Source organism: Aphelocoma coerulescens, chromosome 3, assembly GCF_041296385.1.
Source record: "Aphelocoma coerulescens isolate FSJ_1873_10779 chromosome 3, UR_Acoe_1.0, whole genome shotgun sequence".
Taxonomy (NCBI): Eukaryota; Metazoa; Chordata; class Aves; order Passeriformes; family Corvidae; genus Aphelocoma; species Aphelocoma coerulescens.
In genome coordinates, this window is record NC_091016.1 from 66,217,504 (window position 1) to 66,245,169 (window position 27,666).

At 37.5% G+C, this 27,666-nt stretch overlaps 1 protein-coding gene across 1 annotated transcript in view; it reads right to left on the minus strand.

Annotated features, from left to right (window-relative positions):
* Window positions 1-987: 987 nt before the first annotated feature.
* LOC138108256 (coiled-coil domain-containing protein 170-like) overlaps window positions 988-27,666 on the minus strand; it is a 50,062-nt gene continuing 23,383 nt past the window's right edge. Inside the window, exons 7-15 of the mRNA XM_069010661.1 lie at window positions 27,226-27,482; window positions 23,467-23,611; window positions 21,567-21,752; window positions 14,833-15,150; window positions 11,812-12,012; window positions 9,846-10,019; window positions 8,849-9,091; window positions 7,738-7,974; window positions 988-4,007 (exon numbers count right to left, since the gene is read on the minus strand). Coding sequence (XP_068866762.1) covers window positions 3,810-4,007; window positions 7,738-7,974; window positions 8,849-9,091; window positions 9,846-10,019; window positions 11,812-12,012; window positions 14,833-15,150; window positions 21,567-21,752; window positions 23,467-23,611; window positions 27,226-27,482 — 1,959 coding nt within the window. The 3' untranslated portion in view covers window positions 988-3,809. The remainder of the gene's footprint in view (window positions 4,008-7,737; window positions 7,975-8,848; window positions 9,092-9,845; window positions 10,020-11,811; window positions 12,013-14,832; window positions 15,151-21,566; window positions 21,753-23,466; window positions 23,612-27,225; window positions 27,483-27,666) is intronic.

Consider the following 27,666-nt stretch of genomic DNA (forward strand, 5'->3'; position numbering starts at 1 on the left):
ACTGACAGAAAAGTAAACTATTTTGTTCAAACACATTGTTATATTTTGTAGATTTTTCTTTTCTGACTCAGTTATCCTCACTAATTATGAGTGCAATCTAATAAACTCATCCTCCTTCCACAAAAAGAAAATAAGCACCAAAAATGCAAACAAACAACAACAAAAAAAAAAAAAAAAAAAAAAACAAACAAAAAAAAAAAAAAAAAAAAAAAAACCTCACTGAAATCTTCCATTTGAAAAGGATTATCTTTGAACATTCTTTCCAATTCCTATTCTGGCAAGCTATCATTTTTTTATTTTCCACATAGTTAACTGATTTTGTTTTGTATGCTTCAGTGATATCAGAAATCCCTTTTCTCTTCATAGAGAGTGTCACTTCATTTTGCTTCATTCCTCACCCTTTTTCTTTTAGATGGTCAAGAGAAATGGTCATCATCTGTAGTCTTACAAAATACTTCTATTTCACATGAAAAATTTGGGAGAATACATTGCTTTTTCTCTCAAAATGTACCTGATTCCTCTCTGCCTTTTTTAAAAATAACAGCTATTTTGACTTGGGTCATTCATATTTCCCCTCTCCTGCACCCTCATAATGTGTGAAATAATCCCGTAACTGAACAGCCCTAGGAAAATGTGTGTGATGCACACATCCATAGAATATGTGAAAAAGCAAGGAAACTGCTTTATACAGCAATAATAAACTACAGTGACAGAAGTCAAAGAGTAATTTAATGTGGTCTGTCCTTATGTGTCTTAATTCTAATTTAGCAAAGTATTTGAATACTTTTGTGCTTAATTTCTTTGAGGAATCATGGTTCTATTACATTAATATTCTGATGCATGGTTCTGCTGTGTTTCAAATAGTGTATTATCAACAATAGGATGCATAGGCAAAAATTCAGTTCCATGTACTTTAATACACTCATAACACTACGACACTCGTTTTCCTATTTGCTTTGTGATTTTATTTTTACAATGTTTATAGCATGTAAATTATTTCACTTCAATATCTATAGTTGCAACATTTTAATTTGTTGAGTTTTGCCTTAACACTTTGTAGTAAAGCTGTCTTCATTGGAGTTGGTTCAGCTGTTCTTTGGAGAAAAATAAAAGAAGTTCTGTAACTGTACCATTTTGGGAGTTAACACACATTACTTCTATTTTCATATGTGTTCTGCTGATAAATCAAGAATCCTTTACCACAATAAAAGAGCAATAATGAACAGAAAGAAAACTCTTGATCCCACACCTTTTATGAATACAGACAAACCTAGCAAAAATAATCTACAGGAGGAGGGGTGTCTGCTGACACAACCTTAATACACACTTGCAATGCCTGTCTTGTGTTGAATGCATCTTGGTTTAAAACAGAAGAAAACATTGGAAACAAACATTGAAAACATTTATAAGCCTCATTTAAGTTTTCTTCCAAAACAAAGACTAACTTCCGTGCTGTATGAAACAAGCCTTGAAAATTGAAAGTCAGTTCTTTCAGGGGTAACCTAAATTATATAGGTCAAAAATCACCTGAACTTTGTTCCCATCAAATTGCTACTTATTTATTTATTTGTTTGTTTGTTTGCTTTGGCTAAATGAAGAAATATGTCAGTACGCTTCCAAAAGTAAAGTAAATACAGGCAGTATTAGTAGTCAGATAATAGGTCACATTCCTTTGTGAGCATGGTGAGCAGTAATACTTCAGAAAAGACAGATCTGCTGTGCTAAAAAGAAAAAAAACAGGCATTGGAAACCCTTTATTCTTTCTTCTTGCTTAGCATGCAAACCAGTAATGAAGCATTGCTGTGAACTTCATGTGAAAATCTGCCTTGTCTGAAATAATTTTGAGAACTCTTCTGGTGGCTTCTGTGGGGCTGGAACTTCACTGCTGGTGCCAGGGCTGGTCACAGGGTGGCAGAGTACGGGACTAACGGGAATGACAGGAAGGCTGCAAGTCTCCAGGAACAGGCAGACGTCAGGAAATCATTTCACAATGCAAACTTACTTTATAATTGTCAGTCTCGGAGACTATTTCTTAATGTTATGAATGTATTATCTGGGCTGAGTGGACCTAAATTTGTAATTCAATTTACTTAATTTTCAAAATACAGTAAATCATGCTCTGTATGATATATATTAATGTGGATGAAGGAAACAGGTTTTGTTCTTTAGTAGTAAATCAAACAGAAGTGCCTATAAAACCAACAAAACACAAAGTGAAACTACCTCTATTATCTCACAAATAATTATAAAATTATTGCATCCTTTCCCACACTCTACATTCTCAATCAACATATCATGCCTAAAAATTACATTTCATCCAGCCTGGCCTTAAACACTTCCAGGGAGGGAGCATCCACAACTTCTCAGTCCAACTTGTGCCTCACTGCCCTCACAGAAAGGAATTTCTTCCTAATATCTAATTTAACCTACTCTCTTTCAATTTGAAGTCATTCCCCTCAAAACAATGTTACATTATAAAACAAGAAATTAAATTGATTTTAATCCAGTTAGCCACAGAAGTGTAAGAATTTACACAAGATTTATCTCTATCTCCTCAAATTACTGATTTTACAAAAGCTTGTGTGTTTATTCTTTTATTTTACAGCAAGTCACTGAGAAACAATTCTTCAGAAGCAAATGAAATAAAAGCATGTTTTGAGTCCCCAGCCAGGTACCAAAATTACCACTCTTACTTGAAAAAGTGTCATTTTTCTTAAAATAGTGTGTTCAGTTTTACTGAGTGGGTCATCATTTGCTGAGATACTGTAGAAAGCCCACAAATGGTCAGACATAAATAGGTAAGTCTTCTTTACTGTTCTACACATCCGTAGAAAACATATAATGGGAAGAGAAAGCTGAAACTACAGAATGAACTTTGAATTGCTATTAAAACAGATTTATTGTCCATATTTCTTTTTAAAAAATCATGAAGTTTAACAACACTCAGAAAGAAGTTTTTATGACTAAGAGGTAGTTTTGTACACCTCATCATCACTTCTCTGAAAATAAACACTTTAGTAGTTCAATTATTTTCAATTATTTTCTGTAGTGAACAAGAGTTTAAAAATAATTTTTAATTAACTCAGAAGAATTGCCACTTATTTGGCCTGTGAATTAATTGCCCATGGAATACAGTAGCTGGAAGCAAAATTTTCAAGGCATAATTACCAAGGCCAACACCCAGTTTTACCAGATATGTCTACATGAGGCACATGACAGGACCTTTTGAGAAAGCCTTTGCTCCAAAAGCGAAATTTTTTGTTTTGCCATATGAGCAGACGAAAGAAACTAGCAGAAGCAAAAAACATCTCTTGTTCCAAAACTGAGATAATGCTCTAACTTGCAGGTAACTGTCTTGAAGCTAAAGCCCTTATGTGTAAAAATGCAGAGAGGTCCCATGTGGCAAGAGGAACAGAAGCAGGACTACCTCTACTTGGTTTCATGCCTGTCACCCAGAGGTAAAACACAAGCAGTGCCACTGAAGAGGACATTCAGTAACTTCTCAAAACTGTGAACTGACCTTGGGTGACCCATGACTTCAATGCCTCTGCAGTGAAACTTGAGGGTATTGTTGATGTGGTGCCTATCATTTTCATAACTGAAGTATTACGCTGCCCAGGGATTTTCTGTGTGCCATCTGCAGGCTGCTGGCTTTACTCTACCCATTCCACTCAGTCTCGCTATTGAAGTTCTAAAAATCAGCACTAGCTGGTGTCTGTAGAGTAGGGAACAAAAACAAGGATCTGTTTTCTGTGGGCGTCTAGCAGGTAAGGAAGCAAACAGAAAATTTTACTTTGCTCCGTCTCCTTTCAGTCAAGAAGCTGGATGTTTCTTTGCTGCTCCTGCGGGGTCCTTGCCATGTCTTTGGGGCAGACACAGGGGAAGAAATGGTGCTGATGAGAGTGAATCAGCCCATCAAGGCATGTAATGATTTCATAGTCAGGAAGAGCCAGGCTGGCAATGTCAAGGCCCAGCATCCGCGAGACCACCTCTCGGAAATCTGCCAGCTGCGAGAGCAAATGGAGGGGAATAAATTAAATAGGAGGCAAAGGAGATGTCAGGGAAAACACGTACACATAGGCATACATACAAACACAAGCACTTGTATTATCAGTGCTAAATATAGGCATATCTGCTGTTGCTCAATACAGAGGGCAGAAGAGGACAGAAACAGCCCTTTGGGGCATACATCAAATCACAGAACACAAACAGTTAGGATGTCAAGTATCTCAAACACAAAATACATTTTTCAAGTGTTTCTTTAGTATCTTTCACAGGCATATCTTTCCTGCTGACTCAACTACAAAAACTGAGGAAAACACACTTTTACCTGACCCAGATGACCACAAATTATACAAACTGGAAACTCTGGTGGGCACATCCCAGAGCACAGGCTAAGGTGCTCATCCTTGACCACTATCTGCCGCTGCTCCCCTCCACCCTGCACTATCTTGAGAAAAAGGAAAGGAGGAAGGCAGAAGAGAGGTGGAAGTTTTTGGCACATCCTAGAGTCTGACTTTGATTTGAATTAGGATACAGCCCAAATTCAAGATGCAGCTTAGGAAAATGCTTGTTTTTCTTCTGTGCCTAGCTGCTGAAAATGTCATAGGAATGGTATTTGGTAAAGTAATTAAAGACACCAGCTTTCTCTCTGCAGTTCCAAATGGACAGACGTCCACAAGTAGTTGTCGTCTCTGCTGATTTACTCTTCTCAACTCACAGTATGGATCATTATCAGTCAAGCTTCAAGGCCGCTTCAACAGAAAATAAATTACACAGCCAAAACAACAAATGCCTTAATACCCCTTATCATCAACACACAAAAGAGAAAAATGTTACTATTTGAGGAAATATGCTTTTCTTGCTATCTATTTGAATGCCAAGATCTCCATTCCCAAGAATGAAAGAGACTGAAAATGCCACAAAATCATCAAAACCATCAAGAAACTGGACTCATGTTCTGGTGTAGCAGCATCCTCACTCCACCAGTCGTGCCAAGGGCTAAGGACAAGAAGGAGACAGACAGTCCTGAAATGTCTCTGACCCCAAGAACACTGTGCAGAATTCTAAAGCAGTTAGAGTCTGTGAGGAAAGGGGTTTGCTGCTTTCCTGAAAACAAGGTCTCAGTTTCCAAGACCTTGCCAAAGACTGTTTCAAACGCTGAGGAGCTGCCATCAGTTCAGAAACACAAATAGGGAAACCAGTACAGAACACAGCTGAGGTTTGGAGTCCTCAGCACAAGACAGGCATGGACCTGTTAGAACAGCTCCCAAGGAGGGCTACAAAGATGATCAGAGGGCTGAAGAACTTCTATGAAGTCAGGCTGAGAGAGTTGGGGTTGTTCAGCTTGGAGAAGAAAAGGCTCCAGGGAGAAGTTATAACAGCCTTCCAGTACTTAAAGGGGGCTTACTAAAAAAAAAAAAAAAAAAAAAAAGGGAGAGCAACACTTTACACAGGCATATAACAACAGGAAAAGGGAGAAGGGTTTTAAACTAAAAGAGGAGAAATTTAGATATTAGGATGAAATTCTTTACTGGGAGGGTAGTGAGGCACTGGAACAGGTTTGCCCAGGGAAGTTGAGCTGCCCTATCCCTGGAAGTGTTCAAGGCCAGGTTGAATGGGGTTTTGAGCAATCTGGTCCAGCGGAAGGTGTCCCTACCCATGGCAGGTGTGTTGGAACTAGATCATCTTTACTGTCCCTTCCAACCCAACTCATTCCATGATTCTACGATTTGAGAATTCAGTCCCAGCTACCTGTATCACCAAGGCAGTGGGATGTCTTGGATCAAGTGTTGGAACAATGTTACGCCAAAACCCCAAAGTTCCCATATATTATCTTCTACACTAGTTCAGGAGGTCACCGATGCGGGGCTCTGGCAGTGTGTTAGGCAAGTAGTATTTAGCAGAAGCTAAAGATTTTTTTTTTAAACATCTGGATCACAGACAAGGTAAGGAGGCAGCAAAGCTGGAATTTGTTTCCATACAGACTTTACATTAGAAGATCAAGGCAGCACTCTGCAAAGATCCAGCCTTTGGATGAAGGAGAGAAATAACAAAAGATAAACATCACCAAAGACTCAAACACAAAGCTGTGCTAACAAAACAGCACTCCTGCTAAATTTTCTTTGTACCTTCCATTCAGTGAGTAAAATTATCTGAAGTAAAAAACAGGCAATGAATGTAATTTAGAGCATTAACCCAAGATATTGGGGGGCAGGGGTTTGGGGAAGTAAAAAGCAGATACTATATTTTACTTTCACCCTGTAACGACAAGAAAGTAGAAGGGGTCTTATTCCAACAGAAAGAAAACAAAACAAAAAAAAGTCCAAAGAAAATTGCAACTATATTCAAGTGGTTTGAAATGCCTTGGATTCAGACAGTAAAAATCCAACATTTGTGTGCTTTTAGCAAAATACTCAATGTATGACTCCATGGAATAATTTCCCCCATATAATTAATATCTTCTCTGTGCTGGATGCTTTGATTCCTTATGTGATGTATGAAGAAATTAAATTTTCCTGCCAAATTTCTAATCTTTGTTATAAAACAAAAACTGTGCTAAAGATTTCCAGGGGTGAAAAGATCCCCAGGTTGTTGGTCTTCTCTCCATGAAAATAAAAAGAAAAATTTCTAGACTAATTTTCTGAAATAACATTCTTAAATTTCATTCAGAGTCATTGTTAAGCCCAACATACAGCACTAATAAAATTCTAGGCAGTTGAAATAAATTTAAAATTACAAATCTTTTACTTTAAAGAAACGTCCAGTTTGCTTTCAACAATTATGCCACCTATGGCATTGCTAAAAAACACAACATGCAGGGCAATAACATACATACATCACAATTTTTTGAAGTTAGAATGGAACACATTTACTAATATGTTTCCCACAAATTATACTCTCCCTCTGAGTTACCACAAAAATTTTTCTGATCTTAACTTTAACAAAGTTATATGTCACAAATTGATCCAAAATAACTACATTCAATATTAAATCTGGGGGTTTTGGGCGGGGGGGGGGGGGTGTTTCTTGTATTTTCCAATGTTCTTTGGATTTGTGGCCTACACACAGTAACACAGACTCACTGAATCATTTAGGTTGGAAAAGACCTTTAAGATTATCAAGTCCAACTCTTAACCTGCATTGCCAAGTCCATCACTAAACCATGTCTAGGTGTCTTTTAAATACCTTTGGGATTGTTGACTCAAGCACTCCCCTGGGCAACTTGTTCCAATGCCTGACTAACCTTTCAGTGAAAAAATTTGCCTAATATCCAATCTAAACTCCCCCAGCACAACTTGAGGCTGCTTCCTTTCATCCTATGACTTAGTCTTGTTGAATCTCTTACAACTGGCAAGGAGAAAGAGATGGATGTGTGAGAAACAAAAGGAAACAGATGAGAAGTTGATACATTATATACCTAAGGTATTTGGAAAAAGACATACTTTAAAAGAGATACTAGGATTTACAGCATTTTGATAGTTCTCTAAAAGGTGATGCAATATTTTGTGATGTGCAAAGAAAATAATGCCTGTATTTACTATTCTCTTGAAAAACTTAACTTGTGGAATAGCTTTGCAATCACAATTGTCACTCTGGCTCACAAGTGTGAGCTAAAAATTCATTGTTTGATAATGTTTGGAACAGTTTTAAGCACAGCTGGATAGCTGCTCCACCTATACCATTTTCCTACACTCTAAGGTACACCTAGCACTTGTCAAACACCTATACACCTACCTGTCTCTCTCTTTTTGCTAATTCTGCAAGGGTTGTTTTAAGCACCTTCATCTCACTGGTAACTGCTTGTAACATATTTTTGTTTTTTTCTTTGTCTTCAGCAGCTTTACGCTCCATTAAAAGAAGTTCTGATTTGGCAGATCCAAGTTGTTTCTCAGCTTTTTCTTTCATTCTTTCCAATTTGCCTTGAGACTTACTGAGTTCCTCTATTGTTCTGCTCTGCTCCAAAGTTTTGATCTGCAATAAGATAAGGAAGTGTTAAATTTGTCATACTTTTTCATCTAACTTGAGCAAATAATAAAAATATCAGGAGTGATCATGAATAAGCACTTTAGTGTGGTTTCTTTTGGGTTCTTCATTAAATCATCGCATGTACCTGTGAACTGAAAAGTTATTAAAGGAGACTGGCCTATTTCAACACGATTAACAAAAACACTTTCCCTTCAATGACAGTTAATCCTCTACAGATTTTGTGGAAAGAGGTATCTGGACAGAAGAGAAAATCCACAGTGAGGGTTCACTCTCTTCCAGACCCTGGAAAAATAGTATGAAAAAGTGTTGCCAAATGTTTTGCTGGTAAAAATTATTCAGTGGGAACATGGTCATAGTTGGCTATTTCACTCCATCAGCCACAAGACACGAAGTCCCATAAAATCAATCTTCCTTTCTCCTAGTGGTGGCAAGCTATCAATGGCTGGACACTACTTGTATTCACCCGAGTTAAAGCACGTAATATATTACTACTACTACGTAATGAAACACAGAAACAATTAAAATTAAGCATCTTCCCTGTTATTTCCCCCCCATACCTATCAGAATAGACCTTCTGTGAGCAGTGCATGGGAAAATACAAGATGACAGTCACATCAACAGGAAAGAAAGGGATGCATATATTGTGTTTTTCTTACACTAGCCTGAAAATTTATATTGTGCTTTGCAGATTCTACTTAGCACATTAAGACAAATTGTAAAATACCCAAAACATTGTAATACTATATTTGCTTTTGCCACCTAGATTTGAGTAGTACTCCATGAACACATTTATTTTAAATGAAGTCCAGCTGTATCCAGCTGGAATAGAAAAAGGGATTGAAACAATCTTTTAACTCACCTTAAGTTCACTGGTTTCAGACAGCTTGGCTTTGAGATCAGTATTTGTTTCCCTGGCCAGATCAAGCTGCTTCTGTAGCCTCTCTATCATTTTATGTAATTTTCTGACAGCAAGATTGGCCTCATCCCTTTCCACAGCTAAGGCAGTCCTCACTTGCTTCTCTTCTTCCAGCTGGGTTATTTTCTGCCGCAGAAGACTCATGTGCAGCTCTTTGCTTTCAAGTTTTTCTTTCTGAGCCTTAAGCTTGATTTCCAAACACAAGGACATCGGAAAAAATATATGTGAAAGACAGTGGTGCTACATAATTGCAAATTTAATCCTCATGTTGCATATACAACCTGAGCTCCTCTTTCTCTCACTAAAATTCTGTGAAGTATCAACATAGGTACCTTAATTTGATGCTCCTTGTATTACCAATTCATTGTGCTTCTCTACTGTTTTAAACTTTAAACAGATCCAGTTCCCAGCTCTATACTGTTCTGACAAGACTAAACCCAAAAGATTTCCCTGTATCGTAACAAGATGACAGAGGGGTGTTTGACCAAATTTGAACGGGCTTGTTCCTGTAGGAACAGTTCTTGTTGGAATTGTTGAAATTCTTGGTGAAGTACAACCAACATCCTACTAGTTCCTAGAGAAGTTTGTGTAATGTGCCTCCCTCCTTGGCAGATCCTTTTAGATTTAAATATTAATGGCAGTTGTTTACAGAACTATAAATGTGTATTAAAAAGTAGACAAATATACAGATATAAACATCCATAACTTCATAGTTTTTTCTTAAGAAGTTGTGAAAAGCAGTATAGTGTTCAACCGACCAGTAGGTTTACTTATTTCAATATGCAGTCTTTCTGCAAAGTTTGCAAACATTTGCTATCTTCTTTTTATGTCATGGACATCTTTGAAATTCTTTGCACATATACAGTCTGCTGCCTCTAGCAAGCCACTACAGAAACACAGCCATATGTTTATCTTTGAATGGTATGTCCTTTTCACATACCTTCCTTCTGAGGCTGTATGCCACAGTCTTGTTCTCAACCACCGCATCACCTTCCAGTTTCACCAACTGCTCTACTCGGGCCAGAATTGCATCCATAGTCATATCAAATCCAACCTCTGCTGCTAGACTATCCAGCTTCATCTTCTCATTAAGTTGCTCCAGAAATTTTAGATACTAAGATGTGGGAAAGGTGGCAGAAGAATAATAAAACTTCATTAAAAGTCATGAAGTACAATTTAAAAGCAATCCCTGCTACAGTGGCAGCCAGCAATACATAGCCAAGTACACTACCCACAAGAAATAATACTGAAAGGGTGTAACTGGGAATACTCCTGACACGACTTCAAATTCTCCTTATATCCTTTTTTAGTCAATACTTATTTTGTTCATAAATCCCTAGATCTACTGTATTTATCTTCTTAGCAGGAAAACTTGGGGTTTGCTTCTCTGCAGCAGCAGGTATGCTCCTGCCTCTGACTCCAGTTCCTGTCTGGAGCTCTGTTGTTTTGCATGGCTGTGCATTGGCAGGGAGAAGTTAAAATGGACTGCTGTGTCCTAACTAATACTGCAAGTGCTGTGATTTCCCATACTGTGAGCTCTAAACCAGATGTAACTGATAGCAGTGATGCCATGGATGACACACGATGTAGTCTGAGGAGATGCAGGAATGTTAACATAGTCAGCCTTCAGCCCTTCTTTGGACCAGCAAGGTTTAGAGGTAAGTTACTGGTTTACAAATTGCTTTTAAGATTATTTTAATGGCATCTCCATCTGGTTTGCTGATGTGAACGCATGCAGATACAAAATATTATTCAATCTGGTTTTTTCCTTCTTTTGTCCTGCCCTACCAGCTCTTTAAAAATTGCTTTAGTTCCTTGCTCTCAATTAGCCTGTCTTGGAAAATCCAAAGCCCTCCTTCCCACTAAGAACTGTTTCATTTTGTTTCCTCTTACCTCTGTAGCAGACCATTTTCTTTGCAAAGAAATGACAAAACAAACAGCAAAAAAATCATCGCACCAACAAACCAGTTTCACAACTGATTCGTTAGCAAAAATACCTTTTTGTCTCATGATAATTCTGATTAAAAAAAAACAGTAGCAGAAGAAGAAAGTACTGAAGTTGTTCATTAAAGAAAAAAAATCCCAAGAAAAATCTCTTGATTGGAGCAAAATCTAGAGAGAAATTTAAGAATCTAGGGCCACATGTTATTCACAGAGGAAGCAGAGCTGAAGAAACAGCTCCTTTTTCTGTTTTTCTCCCAATGTGGTGGATGCTTCATTCAAAAAAGTTAGTGTATCATAGTCTAAGGCAAAACAAATAGCACAGAATTGATGATTCTTTGCAAATACAACTTTCTAAGCATTAATCCTGGCCTGGCAACATGCTAAAACTTTGCTTTTCTTAGCTGTAGTGTTTGGCTTTCCAGGTACTATGTCATTTTTCAAACTCTCTGTTATGTGAATGAGTTACAGGCTAACAGTGTGTTTATTCATACAATTAACAAAAAATCCTAGTAGCCATGATTGTCTAAGACTATAAAAGAATCAAAGACTACGAGATCTTGAGAGATTGCAGACCGGACGATGTTTTAGAAAAAGACGTAGTGATGAGAGAAATATTGAGAGCAGAGAATAATTGAAGGACTTCTGATGTATCTACAGGGACTTCTTTTAAGCTGGTTTTGGGGTGTTGTTTGGTTTTGGTTTTCGGTTTTTTTTTGCTTGTTTTTTTTTGTTGGTTTGTTTGTTTGTTTTGTTTCACAATAATGGACTTGGAACTCAAAAGCTTAGCTACATCTTCCAACTGCAATTTTTGGTCAAAGAAAAGGTATTACTACTCCCTACATGATGTCTGACTTTGCTATTTCACATTACTCACAGTGTTCCAAGTGACCAAAGCAATACAATGAGTTGTGTCTCTGCCTTTAGTGACTTCTATTCTTTAAGTAAATAATGTGTATAACTACTTTTTGTTTCTCAAGCTTCAATCCATCTTGCATCAGGTCTCCAGTTAATAATTCCTCTTCCAAGTGCTTCAGCTGATCATGGAAATTCTCTGAACATTTTTCAGCTTTACTGCTCCTCTCCAGGGCTTCATGGTACAATCTGGTCTGATTTTCCAAAGTTTCACCCAATTTAGCTAATTGGGTTTCAAGCTGAGATACCATCTAGGGAGCAAGCAAAGCAACAAAGCATATGGGGTTAGTTGGGAAATGCTAGGAAGACAAGAAATCAATAAATGATTAAAAACAGGGCAAAATATCTATCTTTAAAAGACATGCATTTAAAAAGTCAAAAAGAAAAATCTGTTAAACCACCGGCAGAAAATGGCAGAAGTGGTGACATGTAAGACACCCAAAAGTGAACAGCAGATATCATAAATAAGATGAGTCAAATGACTGAAAGGTGTTGCTATCTATTAAAAAATCAATACAAACTAATTTAGACACAAAATTTCCAAACATGTGGGCACAGCAGCAATACCTGGTAGTCAACTATCATTCTTTAAAATAAGCCCAAAAAATCACTATTCTATTGAGGAGTTGATTAGAAAAATAATATAAGCTATTTAGAAAATACATGCAAATGTAGGGGAGAATGTAGATATGGATAATTAAGTCTCGGAGGAGTGTTTCCCAATTGTTAACTGTTAAAGTGTTTAAATGACTAAAAGATTTTGCTAAAAAAAATAGCAATAATAATTTCTGTAATCTAGCCAGAGCCCAAGGGTAAAAGGATAAAATCTCAAAACAAGCAACTAGAACAATTTTGAAAAAACTTCTAGTTCTTTACTGTTAACTTTACAACACCTACATATAATGTAATGTATTTTAAGTTGTAAACTATTAATAAATTAAATGCTTGAAAGTATCTGGTTACACTACAGCCAAATACTGAAAGACACTTCTATACACAAAGCTGCTTGTTTGTCTCTGTCTTCTACTTACTGTCATATAATAATTTGGTTACATAATTAATTATATTGCATTTGTAACTCAGTGTTCAGACACTCATCTGCAAGCAGCCTCTTCATTTTAAGCATCATGTTGGTTTATGTTAAAATGAACAGTAAGTACACAGAGCTCTCATTAATTTTAATGGCACTGAAAGGTTTCCAAATCTTACTGCAATTAAATACAAATAACAGTTTGCACCCAACTTGCCTAAAAAACACTGAGAAATTACTGCTGCTCATACAGTAGACAACACTAAACAATAATGAATCTGCAAGAACCCACAAACACATTTTATGCTCTCCTGCATCTCACATCACTCAGCAGGAACAACAGTTTCAGTAACTTGTTCCCCCAGAGATGTGCTGCTGCCAGAGAACCCAGAGCCCCTTTAACAGGCTGCAGAGGGACTGCAAGGGGGTTTTAGAGGCTTCAAAGCCTCCATAAACACGAGAAATTGAAGGACCATACCACAGAAGTAGAGAGCAAAAAAACCACGAAGCTGGCTTTTTATCATCCTGGGGCATCCTGGTGTAACTTTCATCCTTGGCTTAGCAAAAAACCACAATGTAGGCATTTCCTAAAACAAGGTTGCACCCTTGTTACCCACCCATGCCTGATCCATCATCTTACAAAGGCTGCTTTTTTGGTCCTGCAGTTCTGACCTCCACAATTTCTCTTTCCTATGACTTGTGCAGCTTGATCAGTCAGCTTGAAAAATAAAACCCCCCTTCCTCCTTTTTGTTTTAATGTGGCTACTGGATAATTTCAAACTATGACCATTTTACATATGACACTGAGTTGAGTCAGAGTGTAGATCTGCTGGAGGGCAGGAAGGCGCTGCAGAGGGATCTGGGCAGGCTGGATCAATGGGCTGGTGCCAATGTATGAGGTTCAACAAGGCCAAGTGCCAGGTCCTGCCCTTGGGTCACAACATTGCTACAGGCTGGGCAGAGTGGCTGGGAAGTTGCATGGTGGAAAAGAATGTGGGGGTGCTGGTCAACAGCTGGCTGAAACTGAGCCAGCAATGTGCCCAGGTGGGCAAGAATGCCAATGGCATGTTTTTTTGTTTTAGGTTTTATTTAAATACTTCATCAAAATGCACAGGATATTTTCAAGAACTATTTCCAGCCTTGGACAGAATACAAAATCTTTTGCTGTCATTAAAAACTATCACATCAGCAGAAGATGCTAGAATTTTAAAATCTGGCAAGGACACCAAAGCTGGTTTTCAGCGGCTCACTGAAAGCAACTTTTGATTTAGTGTGTGACTTTTGATTATATAAATAGTCTTCACTGACAAAATTAATAAATGCTTATGCAAGCAAGCAAGAGACTTCAGTGCAGTGTCAGGGTACTGCTATTGGTAAGACTCCATTCTGACTCACCCTCCTCCCAAGCTGTCCCTTCTCTATCTATACATTCAAACACAAATTTGCAAACACTACCAGCCCAAACACCTCAACCCAGAGCCTCCCTTTTACCTTCTCCTGGATGGCGAACAATGTTTAGATGTAATTGTAAAAATATATATTTATTTTTAGGTGCAGGTTTTGAGGATTGGAGGGAAAGAAGTTGCCTGTGGCAACTCATCAATTATATCTGCTTTGAGAAAGAAGTCAGTTCTTGAAGTCACCATTGCAGCAGCAAATCCATACTTGTTCACATGTTTCACTAAATCATAGCAACCAAACAGCCAACTTTGATGTCTGCTGGCACAGAAACCAAATTTCAATGTTGGAACTGGAAGACCATTCCAAGTCTTTTCTTCTTAAAAGCATCTGTTATTAATTTAATTTCTGAACTCTTCCTGCTTAGTAAAACATAGATTAAATAATATATAATATATTATATATTATATAGTTATTTATTAAATAATATATAATATTACCTTAAATAGACACAAAACGAAAGGTTTCTGTAATTTCAAAACCTAAGCAGAAAGAACCAACACTCTACCAGATGAATAAAATAAAACGGAACCCAAAGAGAATTAATACACACACTGGGTAAGTGCAGTAGTTGCTGACTTACTATTTCTTTAGTCTCCTCTTTGTGATTTATTTCTTGGATCCTCTCCAAAATGGCCTTCTCAGAAGGTTTAACTATTGCAGATCCATGGCTGAGCAGGGTAGCAATTTCTTCTTTAAAAGCCTCTAAAGAGGTCTGAGCAGTCCTGGCCTCTTCTCTGCTGCTCTTCAAGTTTGCATCTAGCTCCCTGGAAGATTTCTTCAAATTGTGCAGTTCCTGCTTTGAGGTTTCCAAAGCTTTCTGGTTAACAGTCAGTTTCTCTTGGAGGTTTCTGATCTCCATCTCTAAACTCTGCCTCTTTATTATAGCACTGTCAAGATCCTAAAAGTGCATGAAATATTAAACAAGATTTTTTAAATCCATTATAAACCATCTCCACCACACACAAATTAAGGAATAACTCAGGAGCAGGTACTGCAGACAGAGAAACTAGGACCCATATTCGTCATGTTTGCTCAACGTCAGGGTTTCATAGGAGAACTGCCAGTGAAACTGATGAAAACCTGAAGTCTGCTATAATAACACTAAAGGCTAACATCTTATATTGGCTTGAAAAAAGGAATACATAAATAAAATTTGCAGGTGAACAAAACCAATTTTTTTATTGTAAAATTATTGAAATCTTGCTTTTCCTGAAAAACCTGAAAAACAAGCAGTGAAAAAGACGTGTCACAAAGCCAAAGCACTACAACTGAGAGGGAAGAGGATAGGATAAAATAGAATATTTCAGTTGGAAGTAGCCTGCAGCAATGATCAACTCCAACTGCCTGACAATTCAGAGATGACCAAAACAATAGTTACAGTCTCCCTGAATATAGTGATGAGAGGTGATCTTTGAGATCAGCTTATCTGAATGTGACAAAAATTCCTGAGATTATTTATTCACAGAAATGAGAAGTGAGGGGCCAGGCAAATCAAGGTTTGCTTGGGAATAAATAAAATATAGCCAATACAAATGTATCTGTATCAGTTGTATATAAATATTGACCTAACAGGGCAGAGCAGACAGACAGAATTCTGTATCCTGACCAAGGACACCAAAACAAATTATGAGAGGAAAAATAAAGAAAAATCACCATCTAAACATAAAGAAATAAAGTCTTGTGAGTCTCTTTCCTTTCCCCACAATACCAATATTAATAGTGCTTACACATACATATACAAGAAAAACCTCTGCAGCGAAAGCAACTAAAAGTATAGCAAAGAATAAGTCTTCATTTCTCAAGGCATTTTCTGATTGGTAAGAACAAATGGGAAAGAATATTCACACATGATACAGAAGGAAAGAATAATACTTCACCCAAGACACTAAATTATTATGGAGGATGGAATGCTTACAGAGAGGGATTCCTCTGGAAGTCTCAGTAGTAAGTAAAGGCTCAATAATTGGACTGATATGAGTTATGACTGTGCACACTGGAGTTAAAGAATTGTTCCTGGAGCAGTTATGAATATGGTGATACTCAAGGGTCTCTCAGGGTCTGTGTGTGCTTGCTGTGAAGCATAGTATGCCATTTGTATTAATAGAATACCTGCCAATCAAGAACTAAATCTGGGAGCATTTCTGTAGATCAGCAGGGAGGGTGGACAAAAAAAAAGGAGTTTGCAGGGCACCTTTAGAAAATAAAATATAAAAATATGATACCAAAAACACTCAAATTTTTAATAGCTACCAAAAGGCAATCATGCAAAAACACAAATAAAAACAACCCCTGTCATTTAGGAAATTATTTGCTATTACACCTTTCTGAAGTAATTTTAGAACTGTTTTAGAAACAAATGTTGGCCTGGTTCCTTGCCATTTTCTCTTTTTTATTCTAGACAAGTCCTATTAATAGAAAATTCCCACCTGTGCTCAGAACTACATTATGGTAATTACAGCAAAGAATAAAGAGTCATTTATTTCAATTACAGTTTTCAGCAGTGTGTATTTTTCCTTTCAGAAAGGCAGTGCTAAAATGGCTTGCCAGTACCAGGGAGCTTACCTAATCAACATCTTGTTAAATTGTGAACAGCTGTAAACAAACATAGTTTATTCAAAAGATCAAGGTATAAAATAAGGAAGTGAAAGCCACCAACAGTGACTGGGAAACTGCCTGGCAGAAAAGGACCTGAGGTGCTTGTTGACAGCAGCTGACCATGAGCCAGCTGTGCCCACGTGGCCAAGAAGGCCAAAGGCATCCTGGCCTGAATCAGCCATAGTGTGGCCAGCAGGAGCAGGGCAGTGACTGTCCCCCTGTACTCGACACTGGTGAGGCTGCACCTCGAGTGCTGTGTTCAGTTTTGGGCCCCTGAGTTCCAGAAGGACATTGAGGTGTTGGAGCACATCCAGAGAAGAGCAACAGAGATGGTGAAGGGTCTGGAGCACAAGTCTGATGAGGAGCAGCTGAAGGAGCTGGCGGTGTTTAATCTGAAGAAGAGGAGGCTCAAGGGAGACCTTATCACTCTCTAAAACTGCCTGAAAGGAGGGTGGAGCCACGTGGGGGCAGTTTCTTCTCCCAGTTAAGAAACAATAGGACAAGAGAGAATGGCCCAGAATTTTGTCAGGCGAGGTTTAGATTGGATATTAGGAAAAAATTTCTTCATCAAAGTGCTTCATGAAGCACTGGAACAGGCTGCCCAGGGAAGTGGTGGAGTCACCATTCCTGAAGGTATCTGAAAGACTTGCAGATATGGTACTTAGGGATATGGTTTAGTGGTGGACTTGGCAGTTCTGGGTTAACAGTTGGACTCCATGATCTTACAGGTCTTTTCCCACCTAAATAATTCCTTTTTTCTATTAATACCAATACCCTAATCAGCAGCATGGTCTCAATATGCTAAAGTCAGCTACACACACATATACAAAAAAGAACTCACAGTACTTTATTATTATCTTATTAAGAGTAATAAGAACGTATTAAAGAGAATGCAGGTATCTTCCAGATGAATTCTTATACCAGCTGCACCTCCAGTTACTACTGTTATACCATAAGGATTGCTAACTGTTTTGCTTTTACTCTTGTCTTCTCTAATGATTCAGTCTGGAAACATCTGTGATGCCTGCTGAAACCTGTCTAATACATATTTTCTTAATGACATCTTATAAACAAAAAAGAAAGAAAAATCCAGGTTCTGAGAAACTCATTCCTGTATTTATCTGTTGGGACAAGGAAAACCTAAAATCATTTGGCTGTCTCTCCTACAGTCTAAGTATTTGGGTATATTCAAAATGTAGCCATGTTTCTCAAGTTCAATCAATTTCCTTAAATTATATTTTCATATCTTAATTAACACTTTTCATACAATTTATTTATTTTAATAAATTTATATTGATTAGAAACTATTTAGACTTTTGTTAATTAACATAACAATATAACAATATTGAATACTGATTAATTTTGCATGAGTAATACATGCAGATATATTTGTATTAATTAAAATTTCTTGCTTACATTTCAAGTATGTTCTTTAAAGATTTTGCATGGTGCACATCTTTGAAAAACAGATGTTTAAAATAACACTTCAGAAGGAAATCACAAATATTTTCAGGTTGAATCATCAGCAAAGATGTGAAACAGAACAGGACAGTTTACTGGCTCTTGTAATTCATCAATGGCAATGCTGTATTTAAATTAATCTGGAAGAATATATGCATCCTCTTCTATATCTTAGATAAATACCATAGAGGAATTTATTAAATATTAAAAAGAAACTTGGTTAGAGTAAGTAAGACATTTTAAAGGACCTACAGAGACTCTCAAAGAATGTTATAATTCTCTAATTATGATTACCATAATCAATAATCACTCTCTGGACATACAGAAAGCATGGACAGGTATTCTGATTCTCAGTCTAGAAATCTGGGCAGGATTTAAAAGTTGTTTTTCATTAAATGCAAATTTGATATCCAACGCAGCCATAATAAAGGTATGCACAATATTTACAGCTGTCCAGAAGCAAAATCTTGCAATATTCTATCAGAAACATGAGAAATTCAGAAATAAATAGAATAATATATTCAGAAATTTAAAAAATAATAGATTGAAAAAAACTGCTTCTTGAATTGCTTTTTTTACTTTTATTAGCTTTAAGAGTTATTGGTTTTTATTATTTGCCACTTCATATTGTCATAGAGTGAGACTGAGAGGGGAACAGATAAAATTATTGTTCACTTGTTAATGTTCCTCGAATGAATTCCAGCTAACTGCAACAAATACTCAAGTATCAAACATGATAAAGAATATTTTAAATATATTAACCTTAAAACATAACTGACTGGCTTTCATTTTATTTAGTAAGAATTTTTGAATACAGGCATATGTCCCTCCTGGCACATAAAAAAAAGCACCTGGTCAAGAGAAGGAATTCACAGAAATCCTGAGTGGAGAACTACCTGGCAATTAAAACAGGCAATTATTCAGAGGGGTGGCAGGGGACAGTGCTGTGGCCGAATCTTGCTGGAGATGATTGACAGAACAGTGTGATGGTCTCTATACACTTAGGAAGAATTTTAAGAGCAAACTGGGGGAAATGGGCTGCCATCTCAATCTGTAATACTGAAGATGGCCAAAATGTTTGGCCCTAAGAGCTTTAGGCACACACAGGCAGGAGTCACTTGTACTCAGCCTTTGCTGGGTGAATTCAGCTACAGGCAATTCCGTTAATTAAGCCCAGAAAACAGCCCAGAAACACACAGCCAATTAAGAGTCTTCTGGCACAGGAGCAGTATGGATTTCTGCTTCTCACCTTGACAGGGGAACATGTCACAACACGTGCAACTCCGTTCATATGCTTGAGCTGTGCAGCATGAAGTACATGGCAAAGTCAGACTGACCCCATGCCGCTGGTGCCCCTCCTGTAACCAAGTAAGACACCCATCAAGGGAACAGGGGATCCCATACATCACACTTTACATGTGAGGGCTTAAAGCATTTTTTGTTTTTTACTTTCTTTTTCAATAATGAACTTCTTAATGTGCTTTTGTGAACACAAAACCTTCTCCACAGCTTTACCCAGTGTCTGCAAATGGAAGTAGCTAAACTGAAATGCCACTGGAGGAATATGGAGCCTCCATGAAGATGGGGCTTTTCAAAGGCAATGCTTTTGAAAGGCAATGCCAATCATTTAGAAAGACTTTTCTGTAAAATTGGTTAAATAAATTACTCATTTGTCATATGCACAATAATGATAGGAAAATATTTTTCAGAAAACTAGCTGAACTTGGGAAATGTTTTGGCAGTCAGAGCAAACTTGAAAAACAAGTCACAAATGGAGCCCTGATCCTAGTCTAAAACATCTCCTGCTTCTGGCTTACTGAGTAAACTACACTCTTCTTCCTCACACACCTGTGTTTGAAGTGAAGCATGAAAACAGAATGTTCTCAAAACGGACCTGTTTAAGTTTTTGGTGTGGGTTCTCTCTCAGTTCCATTGAGTCTTAGAAAATTGTACACAGCTTGGTAAAAACTATTTTCAGCAGAAAGTAAAATTTATGACCCTTGTGGTACTTACATTTATCTTCCCCACAAATTCTTTCTCCTCCAGAGCACGCTGCCAGCTATTTCTCATCTCCTAAGTATTTTGCTTACAACCGAATCAGAACACTATATCCTTTAAAGTGTATGGTGGGTGTCTCTTCTTCAGGAAAAGAGGAATGCCAGGGGTGGGGAAAATGCTGTATTACATTTGAAAACTCACTTGCACAAGGTTGCCTTTATGTTTCGGTAACCTACAAACTCACACACAACTCAGCTACATATTTGGCAGTCTAAGATTCTTCTCTAATTTTCTCACCTTCTGGCCATGAGCTTTAACCACACTGTTTCACCTGCAGGAAATCTTTGCTCTGGCTTCACTAAACTGCTTCCTTTTCACAGTCATCACTAAAAGTGCAAAGCAGTAAGGAAAATTGCTACATAAATGCACTTTGTTCATTCATCCTTTAAAATATACAAACCCTTAATGGGGAGTTTAAACTCTCCTGGAGCAATTCAATCCTTAAATCACATCCTTTTCCTTCCCAAATCATAGCTAGGTGAATTTGGTGAATACTTGACTTACAACTTAACTTATATTTCTCATCTGACCATCCTTCCTCCTGCACAGATTTCCTCTAAGACTTCCCAACAGTGAACAGTGCTTTCCTGCAAGAGCCATCCTACTGCCTACAACTTTTTGGGTATGAGCCAATGGTTATGAAATACAAATTTATGACACACTGAAAAGATAATCTAGGGTGTATGGAAGCCAAGACACTTTATCTTCCAGTGCCTTAAAAGAAAGAATAGTGTCCTATCGATTCCTTTCAATTTCTCATTAGAATTTTTGAAAAACTGAGTAGAAAAATTCTCAGAAAACTGGCAGTATCAAATAAATGTTATTTAAAAGAGCATTTTTTCCACCACTGCATGCTTGTGCCTCAGATATTAACAATATACACATTCATTTATTTACATGTTTGTGCAAGCACAAAGGCTACAACACTAAGAAGAAAGCAAAAACAGAAATTTGCAAACAGCATTGAAAGACATTAATCTACCTCAGGTCTAATTTTACAAAATGTTCTTGTTTAATCTTCATATCTCACTTTCAAAAAGTTGAAAATAACCTTAGAAAAATGTCCTTTTTAGGAAAGACCCTAATCAACATAATTTTTTCAGAAGCATTTTTTCTCAGGTAATTCTTATTGAAAATAATTTGAAATGTCAAGAAATCATGTGAAAACCAGACAAGCATACAAGACATGCAATTACGTACCTTATTAAGTTTTTCCATGTCTTGGTAGTATCCTGCTGCCCTTTTCTGCTCCTTGGCCACTTCTGAAACTAATCTCATGATAGTTTCTCTGTTAGCTTTGGACTCCATCTCATGGACATTCACAGCTTCTTGAAGAGCAGCAACCTGGTCTTTTAGTGACAGATTTTCTTTACATATTTCAGAGACCTTGAGAAATAATTCAAATATTAGTATCTTCTTAAAAGCTCTTAACAATTAAACATATTTATCCCAGTTATACCTGCTCCTAATCATGGCAATAAAGACATGGTGTTACTGGTGACCCCTAGGTCAGATTTATAATTGCACTCTACTATTCATTATGAAAAGAATAGAAAGACAATTAAAATCATAGAATCATGTTCTCACTGTAAACCCCCACCTTAGCATAATGTGATTCAGATTTACTCCCACACAGACTTTTTGATGTATTAAACAGGTGGAGAGCTACTGCTGCTGCATCTCCGTGCTTGACATGAAGCAGGTCACAAAACAGACCATGCAGCTACCCCATGTGAAAAGCAAATCATTTCAGCCTGGCTTTTTAAGACATGTACCTTTCATTTGGAATGAGAAAGCTGCAATTCACGCTCAAAACTTTTTAAACATGAGAGGTTTGAGTTTGTGACAGATATTTTATAAGCACATTCAAGGACAGGGCCAAATACTGGGTGTGCTGGCATTATGAGCAGCCAGCACCTTGGAAGAAGCTGTCCTCTCCAGGAGGATTCTAGGGCTGTTTTGGTACACTACACTATTTCCAATCAGTGGAATAGATGAATGTGGGCACTTCAAAGAGTGAGAAAAAAATGTACCCTGACTCCTCCTGGCAAGACATTTGTTAAGACTAAAACAGATTAATTCTGTCTTAAATAAAACCATAATGTGAAAAGAAGCTAAATAGGTGTGCCAAGACCCCAGAAAAGGTTTCCTAAAGAACAGCTTTCAGCACAAATTAGATTTCCCAACTAGATTTATTACTACATTGTTAAAAGACATGAAGATATGTTTTATAAAGCTCTAATTATTAACTTATTAATTATTAAAGCATGCAAGAGTGCATCTTGCGTGACAACTTTTTTTAGAGTATCTATTAAAATTTCAGTGTGCTTGCAATATTATGTAATATTATGAGGGTGTACACTCACTGTGATACATACCTAGAAAATCTTGATTTATTAAGACTGTACTCTTATGAACATAATGAAATAGAATTTCCCCAAATACCTATTGTGCTCCAAAGTGAAAAAAAAATGGGATCAAAGAGTAGACAGAAGATGAGTGAAATGCATAAAATTAGAATAAAATGTCTTTCAGCAGCATTGATAGAGGTTAAAAGAATATACAAGCAATTTTCCTTTCCTAAACGGAAGCTTAGTTATTGGAACTTCAGAAGAGAAGAGAAATAATAAAGTTTTATTATTAAGTCTCAGAAGCACCACGAAGTTATTTACAGCATTTTATTACAGGACACAGTTAGGGCTGTTTTAGGGCAGGCCATTTCAGATGTTTGCATTTAATGGTACGTCAGCTCAAGGTAAGAGTTAAGATCTAGTGCTACAGTTTACACGTCACCTGTTGACCCCCATGTTAATATTTTGAGGAAAGCTTTCAACCAAGTTTCTAATCAAGGCTATGTGTGGGAACTACCAGCTGATAAAGTATTTATGCAGGTAAGGGCAGACTGAGTTCACTGAGGCCTATTAGTGTTTAGCACCTTCGAAAATTAGCCCAGTATGAAAAAAAAAATCTGTCTTTAAATGATAGCACTGTCTGCAAACCATTATTAAATTCAAAGATCTCTATCACTTGCTTTACTTCTGTGACAACTAAATATTTTTTTATTAAATTGCTGTAGAGAAACATTTGCCTACACAATCACCTTTGATGTTAAATGTTCCTGTGGTTTCTCTGTTTCTCTGATGTCTATGTCCAAGAATCCAGAAATCTGTGTAAGGAGCTCTTCATAGTTTTTGCTGATTTTAGAAGCTTGAGTCATGTTTTCTTTACACTCATTCAAATATTTACTAATCAGACAGAAAAAAATATACACATCAGGATGAATGTTCACTGAAAAGGAATTCTAGGCAAAATACATTGTCCCAAGACTATTGCTAGCTTCTGCATACCACCAAATGAATTTTAAAAGTTACATTTAATTCTCTGTACCTGTTATGTAATACATATAACTTTTGCTGTTGCCTTATGTATAAACATTTCTTCATCTTGGCTTTTGATTAACACTTCAAAAAATCTTCTATGACCCCAATCTCATTCTCAGCACAAAATCTGAATAAAACAAAAGAACCAAGTGACACAAATAAATAGTGCCCTCAAGACACTAGAAGTGGAAAGTGCAAGCAAAAGCTTAGAAAATTCAGGGAGGAAGAGAGTGATCAACTCTTAGCAAAACTATGTGAAAAGCACTTCACATCCCCTCTCTAAAGAAGCTGGCAGTGATGATTAACAAACTCCAAGGAAAGAGAAGCCTTCCTGGACTAATGGAAGTGTAAGACATCCAGAGTACCTGTGAAGAGAAGTTTACCAGCAGAAGCAGAGATGGGAGACACTACTTTGCTGTACAGTACTCTGAAGCACTACCCATGAAAGGGATGCATTAAAAAAAGACACCATCTAGGGGCTACCACAAAGATATGAAGAAAAGGGAGCTTTTTGTCAGCAATTTTATCACTCAACAAGTGCCTATCGTGCAGATGAATGTCCCACATGAAACAGGTTCTCAACCTTAACAGCAGGTGTTAGTTTGTAAATGCTCTGCAAGAACAACAAAGCAAGTAAATTAATAGTGAGTTTAACTCATTAATATAAATTCCTTCCCTTGCCAGGGACAAAGATGGGTCCAGCAAATAAGAGCCACCATAGTCTGCTTTGGTAGCAAACACAGACAAAAATCTTGCTCATGATGCTGAAACACACATCACTTATGGAAAACTAAAAAGAAACAGATTAGCAAAAACAGTCAACCAAACAGAGCTCAAAATGACCACTAGCGTAATCTAAATGTCAACTCCAATACCTCTCACTGAGAGTGGTAGATAGGTAATGGTAGATTTGCATGACAAACTAGTGTGCTTCCAGTTGAAAAACAAGGTTCTTTCTAAAGCACGTTCTTCACCCTAGAATAAATCAAGACCTGAGATGTAACAAAGCAGGTGTCTAGAGCAAGTATTTTATTGAAACGTATTTGCTTATCAGAGCGTAGCACTATTCTCAGTTTTCAAGGTGGGCATGGTAGTCATTTCTTTTGGAAATGGACTCATTCTTTTCCATTTCTGATTTCTTCCCCTCTAGGCTGGCAATCAAACAGAGTATCATTCCATAACCAAAGAGCAGCATGAGACTCCAACAGGAGATGCACAGTGAGTGCAAACACAGTACACTGAATGGTTATAAATCAGTAAGCAAAACAGACAGTCCATGAAAAGATTTAACACGTAGCCTTAGGAGGGAAATCAGCACAGCTGCTGTAAATGCTGCAAAGTGAAAGAGAGTGGCAGAACAACAGAGAGGAATGGAAAACATTCATTACTGCTCTGGATATTGTGAGGGCAGTTCCACATACTGCCGCACAGCACACACCATGAGCCAAAAGAACTCGGCCTCCTGCAGCAGACTCTGTCCCTCAGAACACAAGCACCCTCACAGCTTCCTCACCTCTCAGCACCCTCCTTTCCTCTGTAGCCCCAACAAAGTAAATCATGAGATGATTGCTAAACTGCTTTTGTGAGGAGGGATATGTTAAGTGAAAAGTTATTAGGCTTAGACATGACATATATGCATGCTTATATGTCAGAATATTATATAAGATTGACCAACAATGCCACAACTGTTCTGTGTCTCTAAAAAATTGAAGTATCCACAGACAAAACCATGCCTGCTTCTAAAAATAAAAAAATCTGAAGTACAAAGCACTCACTTGATAACTTCACAAATCATCTAATTACCTGCTGTAGGGCCATAAAGGCGTGAGCACCTAGAAAATAGGCAGTCAGGTAAAAAAAATTAGAACACAGCTTTTTCACAGTTTTGCTAGCTCTTCAGAACTAATGAGCAAAGAGGAGAGAAGGAAAAAGAAGAAGAAAAAAGCTTTTGAGAGTCCAGACTCTAAAAATACCATGGCAATAGACCTGTTGAGTAGAAAAGCACCGTTTTCAATAGGAGAGGTGCACATCCTGGAAGCCAATCATAGAATTCACCAAACATTTCTTACTATATCCCCAAGGTACAGAATGTAAATATGCACTTCATGGGTGCTGGCTTGCTCTTCCCTTTCATTAGTGGTTTTCAGTGAAAATCTTTTTGGAACACCTAATTAGGACTAGTCCAGCGCCAAGTATCACCACGGCAGCCAGACTAAGTGGCTGAAGTTCACTGAGTCAGTACATTGGTTGGTATGAAGTGACACATGTAACCATTAGCTGAGGAAGAGAAAAAGCTTTGAAAGCAAACACTGCACATTCATGAGCAATCCAACATGTTTGTTCCTTCTAAATGAGCAAACTCACTATCCCTGTACCCCTTCCTTTTTGCCAGAAGTCCAGTGGCACACTCCAGGTGTACAGTGAACCAGATCTGGGATTGGTAGAGGTAGAAATTGAGCTTTTTATTTTGCTTATTTCTTGGAGCAATCCCCTGGTCCTGATCACCACGCATCAACACAAACAGAACTGATTACACAAGTGTTGTGGGCCAAAGAGAGCAGCCAGGACTGCTCTGGGAGTGACAGCAGAGATTTATGCCCATAAAATTGACTGTATCACTATAATGGCAGGTGAGTATGAAACACAGTATTCCAGCAGTTTTCTCCCAGTGAGTTAGGCAAGCAAACAGAATAGGAGGTTTTTCTTCCATTTTTTAGTTTTTTTTTTCTTTCTACCAGAAATAGCATTTTAAAGAATATTAACAGCCATTATGTCAGACTGCGCTCTCCAGGCAGGGCTTTTGGCAAATCAGCTGGTAATAAACAAGTGCACTGCAATGGCTTTCTCTAAGTTTTAAAATTACTTAATTATTAATTTTTAATGCACAAAGCCTGGCAGAGCTGTGTGAAATACTGATTTGGGAAATAGAGGTGTCTGGTAAACACTCACCTTGCTCTTAACTAGACAGTATTGATAGAGTCACAAATATTAGCCTGATAATGGGTGGAAAAATCCATTATAAAAGTCTACAAGGTGTCTATTAATATGACTGACACTGATTTTAGAATTTCAGAGTTCAGAATATTTTCATACCAGTCAATTTTGCCATGAGTCTCCATCCTACAGACCCAAAACACAAGCAACTATGTAGAACTGACAGATCAGTGCTCTGATACACTATGCTAAAAACAGTACAGTTAAAGGATACTATCTTTTATAAGTTTAATGCATTTCACCTTCAAAGTACAAAACAGTACAACCTCCATTTATGGACTAACAACTCAAAATAAAATTCAAATTTCAATACCTGCCACACACTCAGGTACAACAGTTGTGCAAGGCACTGTAACAGAATTCAGAACTGCAATAAACTCTATCCACCAACACATTTTTCTCTGTTGACAACTACACTGTTCTGTCCTCCACACTGTTCTGTCCTCCCCCCCAAAAAATTGTTTCTTATCTGATGTGACTCTTACTTAAGTTTGGCATTTTTCTCATGAAGCTCCTCCTTCAGCTCCAAATTTTCCTTATATGCCACCTGAGCTGTCAGCTCAGCCTGGCTTTTAGAAGTGGCAAGTGCACACAGCTCTTCTTCCATCTCCTGGATTTGTGTTTGCAGAGACAGGAGGCGAGACATCTGTCTGGCATTGTTTTCCTTATAGCTGTCAGCTTCAGCCTTCAGCTCTTGAAAAGAAACTTCTTTAGAGATCATACTCGACCTGAGTTTAAGAAGCTATAGATAGAAAAGGAGAAAATTAATGAAGAGTACTTTGCCCAGGCTGAAATAACATGACTTTATAACAAGCTTAGTAATGTGATAGAAATGCATTTCTATCACTACAAGACAGAAAAAGGAGTAGGAGAGGTTTGCAAAAACAAAAGCTACTGTTGGGCAACACAATGCAACTTTTCAAGAT